The sequence below is a fragment of the Parasteatoda tepidariorum genome, chromosome 8, assembly GCF_982258835.1.
Source record: "Parasteatoda tepidariorum strain Cologne lab strain chromosome 8, Ptep-v5.0, whole genome shotgun sequence".
NCBI lineage: Eukaryota > Metazoa > Arthropoda > Arachnida > Araneae > Theridiidae > Parasteatoda > Parasteatoda tepidariorum.
This window is the reverse complement of record NC_141762.1, coordinates 24,828,482-24,846,869: the sequence shown is the minus strand read 5'-3', so window position 1 is coordinate 24,846,869 and position 18,388 is coordinate 24,828,482. Positions and strand designations below refer to the sequence as shown.

Here is an 18,388-nt window from a genome sequence, read left to right as displayed (position 1 = left end):
ATATTTGTTACTCTTAAAATATACTAGACAAGTTTTTTTTTCTTATCTAAAAAGTAAAATTTATAATTAAAAAAACTACTGCAAAAATTTGCTGCATACGGAATCGTTTGCTTAAAAAATTCCAAAGCTTTTTTACCTTATTTTTCTACAATATTTTATTAAAGAACTGGAAGTCTCTACCCCCCCCCCAACTGTTCTTTTTGTTCACCAGCCCCCATGAATGCTTCTCATTCTTTACTTATAATTTTTTTTTTTTAAATGATAGTAAAAATAAAGGTCATTTCGTTCATGAAATATAGAATTATTTTCTTACGTATGTGTTTTATGTAAGTAAATAATATTGTAATTGTAAGGATGCTTCGTTCGCCTAAAACTGTCAACAGTATTGACTAATTAAAAGCAAAACATTTTTAATAGAGATAAAAATTAGCAATTTTTATGCCTTATTTATATCAGCTTACCACTGAAAGTGAATGCAAGGAATATTTTCGTTATAAATATCTGTAATTAGTCATGCAAGTCATGGTGGTTAGTTATGATTGAATAGTTAAGTAGATTAGATAAACAAAAATGAATATACAGCGTATATTTTTAGACGCACGTGGCATTCTAGTAATTATTAATAATACGTTAATCGTTGCGAAATAGATGATTAGCTGGATTTAAAAAATAATCAGCTGTGGTTAGAAAAAAATTAACTAAAGAAAACAGAAAACATGCGTCACGCAGTTCAAATCGGAAGCAATTTTTATCTCTCTTGAATTGAATACCTGCAAATGACGAAGTGTGAGTATCTCGATCCTGATTGGTTGTTAAAATGTGGCATTAGCAACTGTTCTTTCCATTCCATTGCGAGTAAGCCAAGACCGCCAAGTATCAATTCTCTTAAGTGACGCATTTTATATTCTTTCACAAAGATTTCAATTCATTCACTATCTATTTCTTATTTAACAGAGGACAGGCACGAAGCATGCAGTACATAAGCTAATTATGCATCGAAATTGCCAGGTATACGAAAAATAAATAAATAAAAAAATTTAAAAGAAAAAAAAAAACATCACTGTCACAATACATAAACAGATAATAAATCTAAGTTAAGTAAAAGACGTAAAAGAGAAAGAATTATATTTCAATAAATTAGATGTGTGATAAGGCGTTGTAGTTAATTAACTTTACTCGTTAATTAACATTCTAACTTATGTGGAGAAACTTAGTTCAACTTTAACAAGCTATTTTGCTTATAAGCGATCAATTGGCGCTTACATCATAGGTCACACGTGTGGGTATCCGTGATCTTATTATTTTTGAAGTGCAAGTATACAATTTAGCTTTTTACGTTTTTAAAAATTTCCGTATAATTTCTAAGTTGTTACATTTGGCAACATCTAATCTTGCTTTCTTACTTTAGTTATTTATAATTTTCGACATCAGCTCAAGAGTTATAGGGTATAAGGCAAGGTTAGATGGCCATTGAAGAAAGATGGTCAAATTTATCAATTTGGACAAAACGTTGCTTTTCGTGACAGCAAAATAAAAAATAAAAAAAACAAAAAAAAATTAAATTTTCAATATTTGTTTTATTTAGGGGTCAAACATTTTTCGCTAATTGAGTATTTTGTCGTTCTCCAATACGTATTTAATATTTTTTTCAACTAGCAGAGAACTTTAATAATAATAATAATCTGCAACTTCAGAAGAAATGGTCACGTGAATTCGATGAGTCATGACCTTTTCTCATGATAAAAAGGGCCATGACTCACCGATGGTCACGTAATGATATATCCGGGAACGTAAGACTCTTAAAAAATTTAAAAAATTGTTGCGAAAGTTAAAGAAAAAATGTATTTTAGTAAATTCATATTTACCACCACGTTATGTGGAGAAATCTAGTATATGTTAATAAATCTAGTATGTTAATAAATCTAGTTTCGTGGTTTTCGTTTGGTTTCGTACTTTTAAGATAAAAGCTAATAAAAAAAGAAAATTAGCTTTGTTGTTACAATATTGAAAGCACTTTTTTACTTTCGTTCAATGCGGGTACGAACCTAGCATATTACATTCTGCAGTCCAAATATAACCCTAAATCCGATATAACCCTTTAACCTACTAAGTAGAACCCTACATATTATCCGATTCTGCAGACACAGAATTTGACGAACATCAGTGTGCTAGCCATTGATCACAGATGTATGTCAAAACGGGGGGGGGGGGCTCTCTCCTTAGCTCTCTCTCTCTCTTTCTTTGTATATATTATTCAAACCGGGTCCGAATAATCTGAGCCTCACAAAATGGCAATTAAGAATTCGAGCTTGCAATTTTAACTTCGTGATTCGAATTGTTTTAAAATTAATATAAAATTATTAATCGAAATTGTTTACCTGTAAGTTATTTATCACTCATTTAACGGTATTTTTTTTTTTTTTTTTTTATTCAACTTCACTGTTTTTTTTTTTTTTTTTTTTTAATTATTATGATTGCTGTGATATTTGAAATAAAGAATTATCCCGCATCGGTCAGCAATAGGGACGTATATTAGGGACTACAGAGGGATGATTTGGTACCAGTTTTCACCAAAGAAATGTTAAAGCTCGCTTGAAATACAGGTACTATATTTTTAGATTTCCGATTTAAAAAAAATGCTATTAATTTTTATTTAATTGTAAATTTAAATACTTAGTGAAAAATTATAATCTTGGGAGGGGCTGTAAATGTAAGGGTGCTACAGCCCCCTCTGCCTCCCCCCGGTTCCGTGGTCCCTGGTGATAGATATAGAGAAGAATACAATATCGCAACTAAAAATGATAGCTGGAATTTTTTTCGCTTAAATTAAATTTGAAAATGAGATCTTGTTAATTGGTTTTTTTCCCCTTCATGCTTTCAATGATAAAATTCATTATTTACGTAAGTGTTATCGTAAGTGTTCCATAATAACATTATACACATAAACATAACATTTACGGCAGAAATTCCCAAGCCATTTGTCACAGCGGTAAATGCCAAACGTCGTTCGCAGTGATGCCACAGTCACAAAACCTGGTAGATTAATAAGTGTATGTTCATTAATTAGTGTATGTATGTACATTTGTATGTTCAGGCGAATCATCTTTCATACTTTTCCAAACAACAAGACTGGTATACATTTGGAAGACATCTTCAGAAGCTTATGATCATCATTGTCTTTTTCCAACTGTCAAGCATGGAGGTGGATCTGTCATGGTTTGGGCAGCAATGTCGAGGTTTTATGCTGGCCCAATTATAAATCTGAAAGGAAATGTCACCGGGGAGTATGGACAGTTTTGGCTGACGAGGTTCATCCTAAGATGCAAAATTTGTTTCCCGTAAGAGATGAGATTTTCCAAATCAACGGGTTTTCCATTATTTTGATAACCACCTGTATATTATAATGAATTACTATCGATAAATAATCAATTAAGACAAAATACTTTTTGGAATTCTCCATATTTTGATGATTTTCAGGAAATAACCAAATTCAAATGAAAAAATCTCAGTGAAGATCATGATCAAAAAGAGCAAATAAATAAAATGATCGAAAGCAATTGCTTGCTATGCTAATACCTTAGAAACTTATCATATAACTTTTTTCCTTCCAAATTTGTAAGATTCCGAAAATATTTAATGGATAAAGAAGATAACGTAGATTTTATGGACATTAGAGTTTTTTTTTTTTATCAACTAATAATTAGAATATTCTTTATAAAATATAAAAAATTTCTACTAACTAAACTAAATAACTAATATACAGTATAATAAAAGATTAAAACTAAATCCATTTTTGAGTTTTCAATATTTATTTGATTCAGGAAATAATCAAATTTGCATAAGAAACACAAGAAGAACATTCTGATCGAAATAAATAAATAAAACAATAAAAATATTTCCTCGACTTAGATGATAACAATCTTTTTTTCTATCTAATAACCAAGATACGAATATAATAACTAAGACACAAATAATAATCCTATTTCTTTCTAAATTTAAAAGAAGATTTCGAATATATTTAGTAAATAAGGAATTTTTGAATCTTCAATATTCGAATGATTTGCAGAAAATAAAATAACCAAATTCCCCGACTTATATTTACTGAACATAAAAATTTCCACCCCTCGAATTCCTTTGAAAGAGGGGAAAAATACATAGCATTGCGAACCCTCTGACCTAGCCTTCAGTTGAAAACTACACTTCAACCTACTCTCAAACTTTTTCCCCTAACAACCGCCGAAGAGGGAGGGAGACGGAAAAAAAAAATAAAGAAAGAAATGAATATAAAAAAAATATTCTCGCAACTCCGTCCATCTTTGTGACAGGCAGGAGAAGGGGAGGGAGGGAAGGGAAGGAAGAAATCAAACAAACCAACTGAGGAAGGAAAAAAGAAAAAAATATTCCCCCCCTTTCCCCCTCTGAAGGAACCAATCGGATTGCTTTCCGATCTCACAACGTCATGACGCTCTTGGCGCCGCCTCGCGAGAATATTGGGCGCTCTCTCGGAAGTGCACACAAACAACGGAGTCAGTGTGTAGTTTTCGCATCATTGTGGGGAGTTGTTTTCTTATCCGTTGTTTGTGAAGCTTCGGTGTGGCGCGGCATCGTGTAGTCAAGCTTCATGGAGGGCAACGAAAGGCCCTCAGCTCATGTGTCGTGTCTATATCCCGAAATTTTAGCTCTCATTTTCAGCTATTTGGACGTCAAAGACAAAGGAAATGCTGCGAGAGTATGTACAGCTTGGCGAGATGCGGCCTACCACAAGTCTGTATGGCGGGGTGTGGAAGCCAAATTACACTTGCGTCGCTCCTCCAACCCTTCTTTGTTCCAAAGCCTCGTTCAGCGCGGTATACGACGTATACAAGTCTTAAGTATACGCCGTTCTATGAGAGAAGTTGTGCAAGGTATACCAAATTTAGAAAGTCTGAACTTAATTGGCTGCTACAATTTAAGCGATCATTGGTTCCAACAGGGTATGGCACACCACGTACCTACACTGACTGTGATGAACTTGAGTATGTGCAAACAAATATCGGACGAAAGCATTCGAAAGTTGTCTGAATTTGCTGTGAATCTCCAAGTCCTAGATTTGGGTGGTTGTAGCAATATCTCGAACGATTCACTATTTTTAATCGCGTGGGGACTTCTGAAGTTAAAAAGCCTGAACCTGAGAAGTTGCAGACAAATATCAGATCCAGGAATTGGACACTTAGCTGGTAAAAGTGAAGTGGTAGGTACCAAGTACCTAGAATATTTAGGTCTTCAGGACTGCCAAAAATTGACAGATGAAAGCCTAAAACATATGAGTGAAGGATTGGTTTCACTGATAAGTGTTAATCTCAGTTTCTGTTCTGGTATAACAGATTCTGGATTAAAACATTTGGCGCGAATTGCCTCTCTAAAAGAATTAAATTTGAGAAGCTGTGATAGTATTTCAGACATAGGCCTGGCCTATTTGGCTGAAAATAGTTCGCGAGTGACTGCTTTAGATGTCAGTTTTTGTGACCGAGTTGGTGACCAGGGATTATTACATATATCCCAAGGATTGTTCAATTTGAGAAGCCTTAGTCTCAATGCTTGTCCAATTAGTGATGAAGGCCTTGGTCGAATAGCCCGGACGTTAACAGACTTAAGAACGCTGAATATTGGTCAATGTAGTCGAATTACTGACAAGGGTTTAAGTCTTGTTGCTGAGCACTTGCAGAGACTTCTGTGTATAGACTTATACGGCTGTGTCAATATCACAACTGTAGGCTTAGAAAAAGTGATGCAGTTACCCCATCTTAGTGTCCTTAATTTAGGTCTGTGGCAGAAAAGGTGACACCAATTCTGCAGAATATTTTACTAGTGCCATTTAAATAGGATATATTTTTATCAAGATCATCTTAACCTGGATTATACGCCTAGAAATTGTTTTAAGTATTTATTTTGTTTGTTTTTTTATTCCATTTGAAAATATTCAGTTTTTACATCTGTAAATAGCATCATGAGCATAGATTTAATTTTTCTATATTTCTCAATGTGGTGAAGCAACTACCTCAAAAGAAAAATTTTACGAGAATGCTTGCATGTGATATATTTTTAATTTTACAGAATATTTGCATTAGGGTAGTTTATTTGCTGTTTCATAATTGCTGACATTTCAATATTTTCTGTTTTAAATTTTTTATAAGAAATTTGATTTCCTAGTTTTTTACAGATCAGAATTCTGATCAAAACGCCTTAAATAACAAATTATACAGAATTAATATTATTAGATAGCTATCATTTAGTTCCTTTAATTAAATATTTTAAAGCCATATTACATTAAATGTTTGTGTGTTAACAATTTATGGCAAACTGAAAAGTGTTTTTAAATTCTATTTACACAATGAAATTTGTTTTTTTCTTTTACATATCGGGAAAGAATCTCATAATTCTGATCAAAACATATTGAACAATTAATATTATGAAATTATTATCATAATAAGAAAGCTATCATTTAGTTCCTTCTTTAATCATTTCCATTCATATTACATTAATAAAAGGTTTCTTTACAATTCAAGAAACTGAAAAGAAATAATTTATCTCTGCATTTTTTAAATTTGATTTAATAGTTTTTACAGATCAAAATAAAATCAGATGATTCTGATCTAAACATCTTGAATATTTAATTTTTTTGAATTGTGTTAATAAGATCTAACATTTAGTTCCTTCCTTAATCCAGTCATATTGAATTAAAATTCTTATAAATTATAACATACTGCAAAGTTTTGTTTATTCAAAACAATGATAATTTAAGATAATCTTATCTACAAATTCAAGAATGAAATATTTTAATAACTGGGATGTTGTCTATAATAATTCTATTCAAAGAATTTTAAATTTGAAGCTTTAGTCTTATAGAATTATTTATGTGTTAAATGATTATCATTTAGTTTAAAATTTTAATTAGATTCTGATTTTAAAGCATGTTAATTGAACCATCATTAAAATTTTAAAGCATGTATTGGAATTAAATACCTGCCTTGTAATTTCAATAAACAACGATCAATTAAGATAAGTCAAGTATTTCATTTAAAGTAAATTTGTGTTTGCAATTTATTATAAGTTCAAAAATTATTATCTGTTAATTAAATTATTTTTCATAAGAGAATTTTGAAAACAATATTGTTTTCACTTTTTTTTACAGAAATTATTACCATTATTTATAAAAATTATTTAAGAGGAACTAGACTATATTGTTTAAATTAATTAATCTATTTTTAATTCAAAAAAATTTTTTTACATTTATTTTTAAATATTTTCTTTCTTTTCATCTAATCTAAATTAACAATTTATATTTTCATTTTATTTCAAATTTTGGAGTACCTATAGTCTTTCTTTTTCTTCTTAAAAGGAACTATTCTACATAATTTATAAATATTTATATTCTTATTTCATTAATGTTAGTGACGTACGATGTCAGAAAGTGAGTTGCAGAATATAAGTAATTTACAGCTGTGGGTTTTTCATTTTGAATTACTTAAGGAAAAAAGATAAAAAATTTTTCCTTTCAGTGCTGTTAAGTTAATTAATTGTACTAGTTTAGAAGTTATATTTTTCTTAAAAGTTAATTTTTTATTTTGTAAGAAATATTTTAAAGAATTCTTTTTTTTTTTTTAAAAATTTTTTATTTGTTTCTTTTCATAAAAAAGTACTTAGGTTAAAAGTTGTAGTAAACTATTAACTAGAATCAGAATTGCAGTAATGAAACTAGTATTATTAACTAGTGAGTTTATCAGTTTAAATTTTAAAACTACAGAGTTTATTAATTAAAAAATTCTTAACTAATGAGTAATTGATTTTATATTCAATACTACCCTTTTAATCATTCAGTTGTAAGGTGTTTTGTAAATCATTCTAAATTTTGACTATTAACAATTGGTTAATCATGCAAACAGTTTTGTTTTGGCTTAAATATAATTCACATATGTCTTCCCATTTTCTTAAAGCAAATATCCTGATGATTTTACCGTTACTAGTACAAAATTTAACTAATAACTTTTAAGTTTTTTTTTTGTTTTTTTTTTGGGATGTGTATTAAACATAAATGTCAAAATTTTTATTTTATCCTCATAAACAAACATTCTGATTTATTATTTTTGAAATTAATCTATAACTTTAATAAAATTAATTCGTTAATAACTTTTTCTTCAGAAAAGTTTTTAAAAAAATATTGATATGTTGCTTACTAATGGTAAAAATTTGGATAGAATAAAAATGTTAATTTTTTTTGTTGCTACAATCTAAATTTTTTCTACTAACTGAAAATTTTTTTTTCTTTGCAAACTGAAGATTTATTTACAATCTTCAGTTATTTTATATTAATTTTTTTATTGTTGTTTTTGTATTTCAAGAAAGGCTTAAAAGACTTCTTAGCTTTAACCTTATTAACAAGCATAAAATAATGATGAATATTAAGAGAAACAATGATTTAGAAATTACTTCATTGAAATTTTGTGACTACAAATGATTCAAATTTTACTTCTTGGATTGTCTGAACGAATTTTTTTTTCTTTCAAAATTTAATTAATCTCTTTAAGTTTTGATTATTTTTGTTGCATAGGTGAATGTGTACTATAAAAAAGGAAGCAAATATGAATAAAGCTCAGATAAAGGCACAGAATGTGATTTTGTGCTTTATTCAAATTTTTTTACTCATAGAACTAAGCATATATTTACTTCATTTTGCCTTTAAACAATAAAACCTTTTTTGCTCTTTTTATTTAAAAAGGAAAAAAATAAACATGATCTTTATTTTATTTAATCTTTAAATGGTATTAAATCAATTATAATGAATTGTTAAAAAATAACTTAGTAGTAGCTTAGTATTAATTACTCATAATAAATTTCATTGTTTATCTTAAAAATCAATTTGTTTGTGTTTTTAATATTTTGTCATTAAACTTGCTTTTTTAGTTTTTTAATGTACATAAAAAAAAGATCTTTTTTTACTATATTTAAATTTGATAATTATTAATTTCGGAAACATAACTTCTACAAATGATGAATGTCTAAACTTTTGTTTTAATTAGTTAAGCATTTTTTAAATGACACAAATATAAGGAAAACAATTTTTTGTTTCATTATCTTATATAAAATTTATTTTATCTGCCAAAAAATTTATAATAATTATTGTTCCTAAATTTTTCATCTTTTTTCTCTGGAGTTTTTAACATAAAAACTAGAGACATTCTAATATTTTTGAAAAATATGTAATAAATATTAATTGTAATATAATATAAATTTCAACTCAAATTTAGAAAAAAAAAAATCAGGTGAAAAAGATGATATAGTATACTTTATATTGGAAGCCTCCTAATTTAATTTACTCTAATTCATTAAACTTTTTGTGCAAATTAGTTCAAAAACATGTTTATGGTTATAATGTAATAGAATCATTTAAATATATTTGGTAAATGATTCTAATTATTTATACTTCAAATTAGGTACTATTTTGCCCTCATTACATAAATATTATATAGCACATGATATATCCTACTGTGATTAAAATTAAACATAAAAATCGAAAATTTTGATAAATTTTTTTTTGCTTTATAGAACAAACAGTAAATACATAAAAATAGTTCTTCACTATAGAATGGTTTACTTTTCACTAGTATAATATTAGAACCAGCTTATCAAAATGTTAGCAAAAAATAAGCAAGTTATAGTTCTGTGCTGCATAACAGAAACCTTCCAGAACAGGAGTAAGCTCTGCAGAATATTACAGCATGTGCAGATTATGTTTCATCTTAGTTTCTGTTTATTTTTAAAAGGCAAGCAATCAAATGGGAGAAAATCACTGTGAGACTTATTTTTCAAATATTTCAAAACTTATTTCCAACAAAAATTAGTAAGCTGAATTGAGATAAAGGAATAAAAAGGAAATTTTTCCCCTGCTACTTTTAGGCTTAACAATATAAAGCATTATTCTAATTAGCATCATTGTATAAATTTAAACATAAAATTTTTATATATGGCTAAGTGAATGTGAATATTTGCAAATTTCATTATAAGTATGTTAGATTAAAATGAATCTTTACAATAATATTCTCTACCTGACTTGCAGACAAATTCGAATTTTATGAAGAAGTGCTGCAGCTTCATTAAGCAAATTCTGCTACAGCGATTCTTTGCATCTTTTTTCTTTTAAAATACTAAAATAAATAGCATATTTTATTTATCATCAAAGTGGAACAATCCATGCACATAAATACCTCCTTGATATGAAAAATTACTGTGATATTTTTAAATTATTTTTAGTAAACATAGCATTAAGAGTAAAGCAACAAATTTACAGTGGAAAATATTCCAATATAAATTTAATTAATAACGCAATGTTTAGTGTTTTTGTGTTTTTTGGAGAAAAGTATTTTATTTAATTGTAGTACAGTTTTTACATTAACAGTTTTTAAAAAAAGGAAGAGAATGTTCCATGAAAAGAAAGAATTTTCGAATTTCAATGTTAAACACTTGCTTCATTTGTACTATTTAAATGTTATAATCCAGTTCTCTTTTTTTTTTTTTTAATTATATTAGTTTATATTTTTATCTAGATTGAATGAAAATTGTCATTCTTGTTACCATTATTGCTAATATCTTTATATATTTTAGACTAAGATTAAGTTACTTCCTATATAACTTTAATTATAGTAAGCAAATTTTTCTTTTTTAAAGAAAACTATGCATTGTGCAGGACAAAATGTCTATTTCCAGATAGGGAAGCAGATGTGGCATTTTAAAAAAATAAATTCTAAAAAAAAGGGTACTAAAATTCTAAAAAAAAGGGTACTAAAATTCAGCTTGATTTAGACTAAAAACAAATTATCCAGTAATAAAAATTTTTCAATGTAACTCATCTTACAACAGGCAGGACATAGTTAAAATAAAAACACTTATTTTTAAAAAGCTTCTGATTCATTAACTAAGCATTAATTATTTTTATTGGTGGTCTGCATGGTGGTTATATGACATTCAATATAGTTAATATTTTTTTTAAAAACAGTCTTCATTGGTAAACAGGTATTGCCATACCAGGTGTCTGTCCAGGCCAAATTTACTACCGATTAGCGGTACCTTCACAAATTCGACTTTGGGAAAAACAGTAGTTTTACAAATTACTTTGTCTTAAAATTTTATTTTTGTATCCCGTAAGAAACGTTAAATCAGTATTTTTTTTGGCCATATTTTTTTGTTGATTTTTTAATATAATTTTTAATTTTCGCAAATTATGTCTAAATTTTCACAAAATAGGTACCTCTCAGGAAAAACTAGACAGACCCCTGCATGCATAAATTCTATTTGTGTTATTCAAGAAATATAAAGACGTGTATCGTAACACACATGATAACAGTACTGAGATATTAGTTATGCAAAAACTTATAATTTTTATTATTATTGTCTTATAACCTTTTTTCTATAAAAACATTGAGTACATGACATAAGTATAATATATGACTGGGTAGAATTTTTTTTGTACATGGATAATAATTCGACGAAAAACATTTTAGGCTTTTGATTCCGAGCAGGTATCATTTCAGCTCCTCCTCAACCAGTTTCTTTAAAATACAATTGTTTCTAATGTACCTTTTTACTTGCGTATAGTAATGATCAAGTTACTCATTATAACGTATTTTATTCCTATAAAAACTTGAATTATATTTTATTAAGAAAACATTTTAGTTCTACAATTAAAAAATTTACGACATTTTATTGACAAAATTAAGTAAAAAACTGACCATATTTATTGACTGGTTAAATTATTATGTAGTACCTACTAGTTACTTAAATTAATGTGTAGTAGATATTTTTAAAATAAAAATGCATTTATATTCTTTCCAGATAAAATTGTTTATTGCTCAATTTGTTGTAATTGTTTTTGAATGTTTATATTATTATAAATGTTTTTATTGATTAATAGCTATTAAGGAGAAACTAAATGATAATTATGTCAGCAATTATGTTACCATTTTGTAATGGGTGAAAATGAATATTTGAATACTCAGTGGTTTAAAATTGTGGTCCAAAAAAGAGAACTTTTACCTTTAAAATTAATTGTTTGTTGCTATCAGAAAAACAAAACAAATTTTCTGAATAATAGTGTGTAAGATATGTAATTGTACATTTGTGTAATATATATGTACATAAGAACTAAAGCAGCGACACCAAAATGAATGATATTTGTGGTGCTTTTATTGTTCAGATGTCCAAAGGCCTTATAACTTTGAAAAAAAAAAAGTTTGAAGCAAAGTAAATTTTGTTACACAACTCTTTGTGATTTATTTTCTGTTTTAATTCATTTCCTTTTCATATTTGTTATTATTGTTAACATAGCACAGTGGGCCAGCATCCAAGGTTTCGTGGCCAAAATTAGTATTTTGATAAAAAAAATTTCAAAATTTGTATTAAGGGGTTTTTAGGTGCAGGTAAATTGAATTCATAGTTGAAATTTTGAAATACACTAAAAAAACAAAATGGCGGCTGAAATATGGCGAGCAAAAATTAAAAAATAATATATTATTTTTAAATAATTAAATATAGCAATGAAAATATAATAATTTTTGTAATTTTATGTATTAAAAATGAAAAGCAAATTATATTTCCGAAGTAATATTACAAAATAACGCTAATTAATTGCGAAATAACATGAAAACATGTAAAAAAAAAAAACATAATTTTTGTTTTCAAAGGCCTTATAACTTTGAAAAAAAAAAGTTGAAGCAAAGTAAATTTTGTTACACAACTCTTTGTGATTTATTTTCTGTTTTAATTCAATTTCTTTTCATATTTGTTATTATTGTTATCATAGCACAGTGGGTCAGCATCCAAGGTTTTGTGGCCAAAATAAGTATTTCGATAAAATATGTATTTAGGGGTTTTTATGTGCAGGTAAATTGCATTCATAGTTGAAATTTTGAAATACACTAAAAATACCCCCAAAAACAAAATGGCGGCTGAAATATGGCGAGCAAAAATAAAAAAATAATATAGTATGTTTAAATAATTAAATATAGCAATGAAAATATAATAATTTTCGTAATTTTACATTAAAAATGAAAAGCAAATTACATTTCTGAAGTAATATTACAAAATAACGCGAAAACATGAAGAAAAAAAACATAATTTTTGTTTTTCGCTATATTTAGTCCACCTTTGCAATACAGGCAAAATGGGGCAGGTTTTTTCGAAAGAAGAAACATCAAAGAAGACAACAACAAAAAAGTTTAGCTAATTACCTCTTGGAACTAATTTTCGAAAGTCATTCAAACATTGTAAAATGTGAAATGATAAGATATAAAGTATAAGTTTGTCAAGTGTATTAACTAATCCGACAAATTGAAAAATTGTACTATAATTTAACACAAATTACTCTGATAAAAATGTTACAGTAAGGTAAAATTCCTACATATATTTCTGAAATAAAAATTTAAAAGTTACATTTAAAACAATTTTTTTAACATATTTTTCATTAAATTGTACTCTCGTCGGTCCAAAAAGTAAATTATAATGTTTGGAGTGATTATGAATACTAATTTGGGATATATTGAAACTGCCTACACATATTTTAGTTGAAAAATTTATTTTTTACTTTAGGCCTAAGATCATAGTCTTCTGGCCCACAGTACATAGTTACTAATAGGGATGCAGTGAATATTCAGTATTTAGACCAGGAAACAGAATTACTTATTTTTAATAAAAATTTATGTATTTTGAATAATACATCACATATTGGTTTGGTTTATATTTCACTATTACACGAAGAAATATAAATGCTTACTAAATTAACATTAAAAAAATATTCAAGAATTAGTATGATTTCATAATAATTTGAATTTATTTAATGTGTATAAATCAAATCAATTAACCTTACAATAAATAATTGTGCTATTTGAAATTTAGAAAACCATATGAGCAAAATGTTATTATTGGTTATGGTTTGAACAATAAACGTGTTCAAACCATAAACTCTGAAATCTTTTAAAAAAATGCATTATATATTAAAATAACAAGATTACAGATAAATAAGAATAAGTTGTTTACATATAGGTTGGGACATAATGTAATAAAGGAGATTATTCAAAGCTTTTTTCTAATAAAAAATTTAACTATTTAAAGGATGAATATTTATGTTTAAATTTTATAAAATGTTTAAACTAATTAAATATATTTTGTGCTTTATCTTTGACATTGAAAATATTTAATAATAACTATATAAAAATTTCACCTTTGAGTAAAATAAAAAATAATAAATTACTCTCACAACAGCCTGTTGTGGGCCAGGGGATCAATAATTTTGTGACGAATAGCATGATTGTGGCAGTGTTGTCATTGGGTACAGATCACCTTTACTTCCTAGTTCGATTTGTATTATTTTGGTTTGAATTAGAATTTCTGAACAGCAGTTCCATCAAACCACTGTTCATTGCATCACTAGTTGCAAACTATAATAGACTACCTTGAAAAATTCCATAATTTCTTGTAGAAAATCCAGATATAGCCGAATGTTCATCTATTCCACCACGCTTCTGTTTGCTGCATAACTAGTTGCAAACTCTAATAGACTACTTAAAAAAAATTCCATAATTTCTTGTAGAAAATCCAGATATTTTACAGTCGAATTTTCATCTATTCCACCTCTGTTCGCTGCATAACTAGTTGCAAATTCTAATTAACTATTTAGAAAATTCCATGAAATTGAATAATTTCTTATCAAGAAAGTTTTACTGGGCTCATTTATTAAAAGAATGCTTTTATTTTTCTAAGAAAAATTTTTTTTAAAAAAATTATATTAATGTTCATTCTATATAAAATTTGCTATAAACCAAAAAATTTAAGTTGTTTAAAAAGCAAATTAAAACAAATGAATATTTTATTTTCAATCAGTTGTAGTTAAACAGTTGCATTGATTAATATGTCATTTTTTTAATGAAATTTTGTGTATTTATAGGAAAAGAAATGTATATGTATATATGCGATGAATTCGCTGACAGTACGCAAGTCTTATGCTTTAAATCAAAATTAACCAACAAATCAGAGATGAGAAAGTTATTAAATCAGATATTATTGTTACCTTAAATTGAAATTATTGTTACTTTTAAGACAACAAAAACATAATGGTTTAATCTTTTAAGTGGTCTAATCTTAATGGTTCTTTTCCATTGTTGTCCCTGCATTTTTAATTTTAAACGATGATCACATTGTTGTTCCAGTACTTATCAGGATAAAATCTCTCTTTGGCTCTCATCAGGATAAAATTAACAAAACACAGAGAGGTATTGTTTTCCTATAAAATATTTTTTTTTATTCTTAATTTAAAGGTATTAATCAGAAATATAATTTTTCTTACTCAACTCTGCCATTATTACGTTTTTGAATTCTAAAATTGCAAAAAAAAATTGGGGCAAAATTATTTACGTTCACTAATAAATAGTATTAAAATCTTCAGGGAAATGTTTGGACGTGGAAAGTGATTGGACAAGCGTTGTTCTTTTTTGTAAATATACTTTAAGTGAATAATTTCAACTTACATAGAAAAAACTGTTTTTGTTTTATAAAACGAAACAACAATTATTGTGAAGATATATTCGGAGATGGTGAGCGGTAGCGGGTATATAATATAAAAAGGTTCATTTATGATAATTTACTAGTAGACTGTCACCTTTCTTTGAGAATTGAAACAAGCAATGCTAAATAATGAAAACTCCACAATTTGTTTATTATTGAACTTTTTACTTAGAAATTAGCTTGAAATTATTCAATTTTGATATGATTTTTTTGGTTAAATGCTTTTTTTAATTTTTTTTTAAGGTATCGAAAATAATAACGATGTCTTTACCATTTATATATAATGAACGAGTCGGATTTTTTTTTTTTTCCTGTTTTAATCTGTCGCCAACGGAAAATAAAGTGAAATTTTGTTAATGTTAAGAAACACTTTCATAAATTAAAAAATTCTACTACTTCCGTGTTTATTTTAATTTAATTTTGGTTTCACTTTATATGCTGAAATGTATATTGTTGAACCTAGTTACCCAATTATAAAAGTAAAGTTGCTGGTAAATGTCAAGTAACAGGTTGTAAAGTTTATATTTTAATTTTACTCGTTTGCAAACTTAATAAAAATTCAAATTAGAAAATGGTTTTAATCACTTAAATTTATTTTCTTTTTTTTTATTTATATGTGGCAATACGTGATATCTCTCTGTTTTTTGCTACTTTTGATTGACATCGACACGAGGGCGAGTTAATAAAATAAAAATCTCGTAAAGGATAAATAAATTTTCTATGACGATGTCAATATTTCATGAAAAAGTCTTGAAAATAGTCAATACTGTTGAAAATAATCAAAAACTGTTTGAAGCAAAAATGGTGGAAAAAAATCACGAAAAAGCATTTAAATTTGCAGTAACTCAGTAATAGCATTTCAACAGACTAAATTGACAAACCTGTTTTTTTTTTTTACTACATGTTTAACAATGAGTTAGTTAAACTCGTTAATTAGTTTTTAGAATTAACAATAGTTTAATCATCGAACTAACAATTGATTCGTAATTTACTTATTCCATCTAATTCCTTGGGCATTTTTCTCACCTTAGTAATTTCAAATTTCTAAGTATTATAGATTTCTAGCTTAGCAAAACGTAACGTGAAGCCAAAGAAAGTGAGAGAAAAAAAAACACTTAAAATTGCATTTACTTTTGAACAAACAGGAATTTCGAAAGGAAAAAAATTGTGTTTTAAGTTCATAAACAAATGTGTGCCTCTCTCAGCCTGCAAATTTAAAATTTATAGTTGTATTTATGCGGCCCATATGGTATTTTTTGCTACAAGCTTAACAGTTAATGATTCTTGAACAAATAATCGAATGTTATCCTTTTTTTATTCAATCGTAATACGTCTGTACGCCTTAAGGTCTGGTTTCTTAGGACAAGCGCCTTATCTGAGCGTCAGCGGGACATCAACGTCACGCTGACGCCAACAAAATACTGGTTTGTTAAGGCCTGGTTTCTTAGGACAGGACGCCGTCAGCTGGAAATCAGCGCTAACCTCTGATTGGTCCATTTGTGAGTTTGATCGTTTACGTCATCGAACGCTCATCTTGAACTACAATTACCGTCCAACTCAACTGCAGTTGGATTACAACGTGACGTTAACCACAGAAGCAATGGCGGACAACATCCAACAGCACATTGAAATCAGCCAAGATTCTGATTTTGACATTAAACATAGCTTCTTCATTAAACATAGCACTCTTCATTTAGCTCAGCTATAATGTGTTTTTTCTTGGACAAAGTCATTATTTGTTCTCTAAAACACTGGTCGACAATAACAAAATCAATACAAATTCAAAATAAATATTTGTTTACGTTATTAACGCATGCGCAATGAGAGATAATGTCTGCGTTGGACCGACTGCTCACGCTGAGCTAACAAAAAAGTATTTTGTTGGCGTCAGCTCTACGTCAACTTTCCGCTGACGCCCAGATAAGGCGCTAGTTCTAAGAAACCAGGCCTTGAGCTAAAGGTCTGGTTTCTTAGGGCAAGCGCCTTATCTGGGCGTCAGCGGGACGTCAACGTCACGCTGACGCCAACAAAATACTGGTTTGTTAGCTCAGCGTGAGCAGTCGGTCCAACGCAGACATTATCTCTCATTGCGCATGCGTTAATAACGTAAACAAATATTTATTTTGAATTTGTATTGATTTTGTTATTGTCGACCAGTGTTTTAGAGAGTAAATAATGACTTTGTCCAAGAAAAAACACATTATAGCTGAGCTAAATGAAGAGTGCTATGTTTAATGAAGAAGCTATGTTTAATATCAAAATCAAAATCTTGGCTGATTTCAATGTGCTGTTGGATGTTGTCCGCCATTGCTTCTGTGGTTAACGTCACGTTGTAATCCAACTGCAGTTGAGTTGGACGGCAATTGTAGTTCAAGATGAGCGTTCGATGACGTATACTATCAAGCTCACAAATGGACCAATCAAAGGTTAGCGCTGATTTCCAGCTGACGGCGTCCTATCCTAAGAAACCAGGCCTTTAGTAGTAATTACAAGTCTTCATATTTTTTGCGCAGCAAAGCAAAAATGTAACTTTAAGTTGAACACCCAAAACAATGGTATCGGCGGCCCTTAAGATTTTTTTACTAATAACGAGAGGTAAGGAAATTGCCTTTATAAAATTATTATGTTTATATAATTGTAGTGTAAATTCATACACATTCTGTATTATGTTTCCCTCATAAAATACTTCTAAAATTCAATATTCGGAAAAATATTTCATATATTGCTCAAAAATATGCATAAGATTTCTTTTTTTTTTTTTTGTGAAAATTAACTATATTATTTCCCTTTTTGTGAGCAG

The 18,388-nt window shown here is 28.1% G+C and overlaps 2 protein-coding genes across 5 annotated transcripts in view; one reads left to right on the top strand and one right to left on the bottom strand.

Annotated features, from left to right (window-relative positions):
• The window catches only part of LOC107447180 (protein Wnt-5b-like), a 415,322-nt gene that overhangs the window by 203,519 nt on the left and 193,415 nt on the right, over window positions 1-18,388 (bottom strand). The gene's annotated exons all lie outside the window — the stretch shown is intronic.
• The window catches only part of Ppa (F-box and leucine rich repeat protein partner of paired), a 51,680-nt gene continuing 37,796 nt past the window's right edge, over window positions 4,505-18,388 (top strand). Inside the window, exon 1 of one of the 2 annotated variants that reach the window (XR_011636727.2) lies at window positions 4,505-5,919. Coding sequence is in view for 1 of the 2 variants with exons in the window: in XM_071180586.2 (XP_071036687.1) it covers window positions 4,622-5,821 (1,200 nt within the window). In the remaining variant the exon portion in view is untranslated. Of the gene's footprint in view, window positions 8,768-18,388 lie in introns of those variants that run through there. The other variant, XM_071180586.2, reaches the window with a different exon arrangement.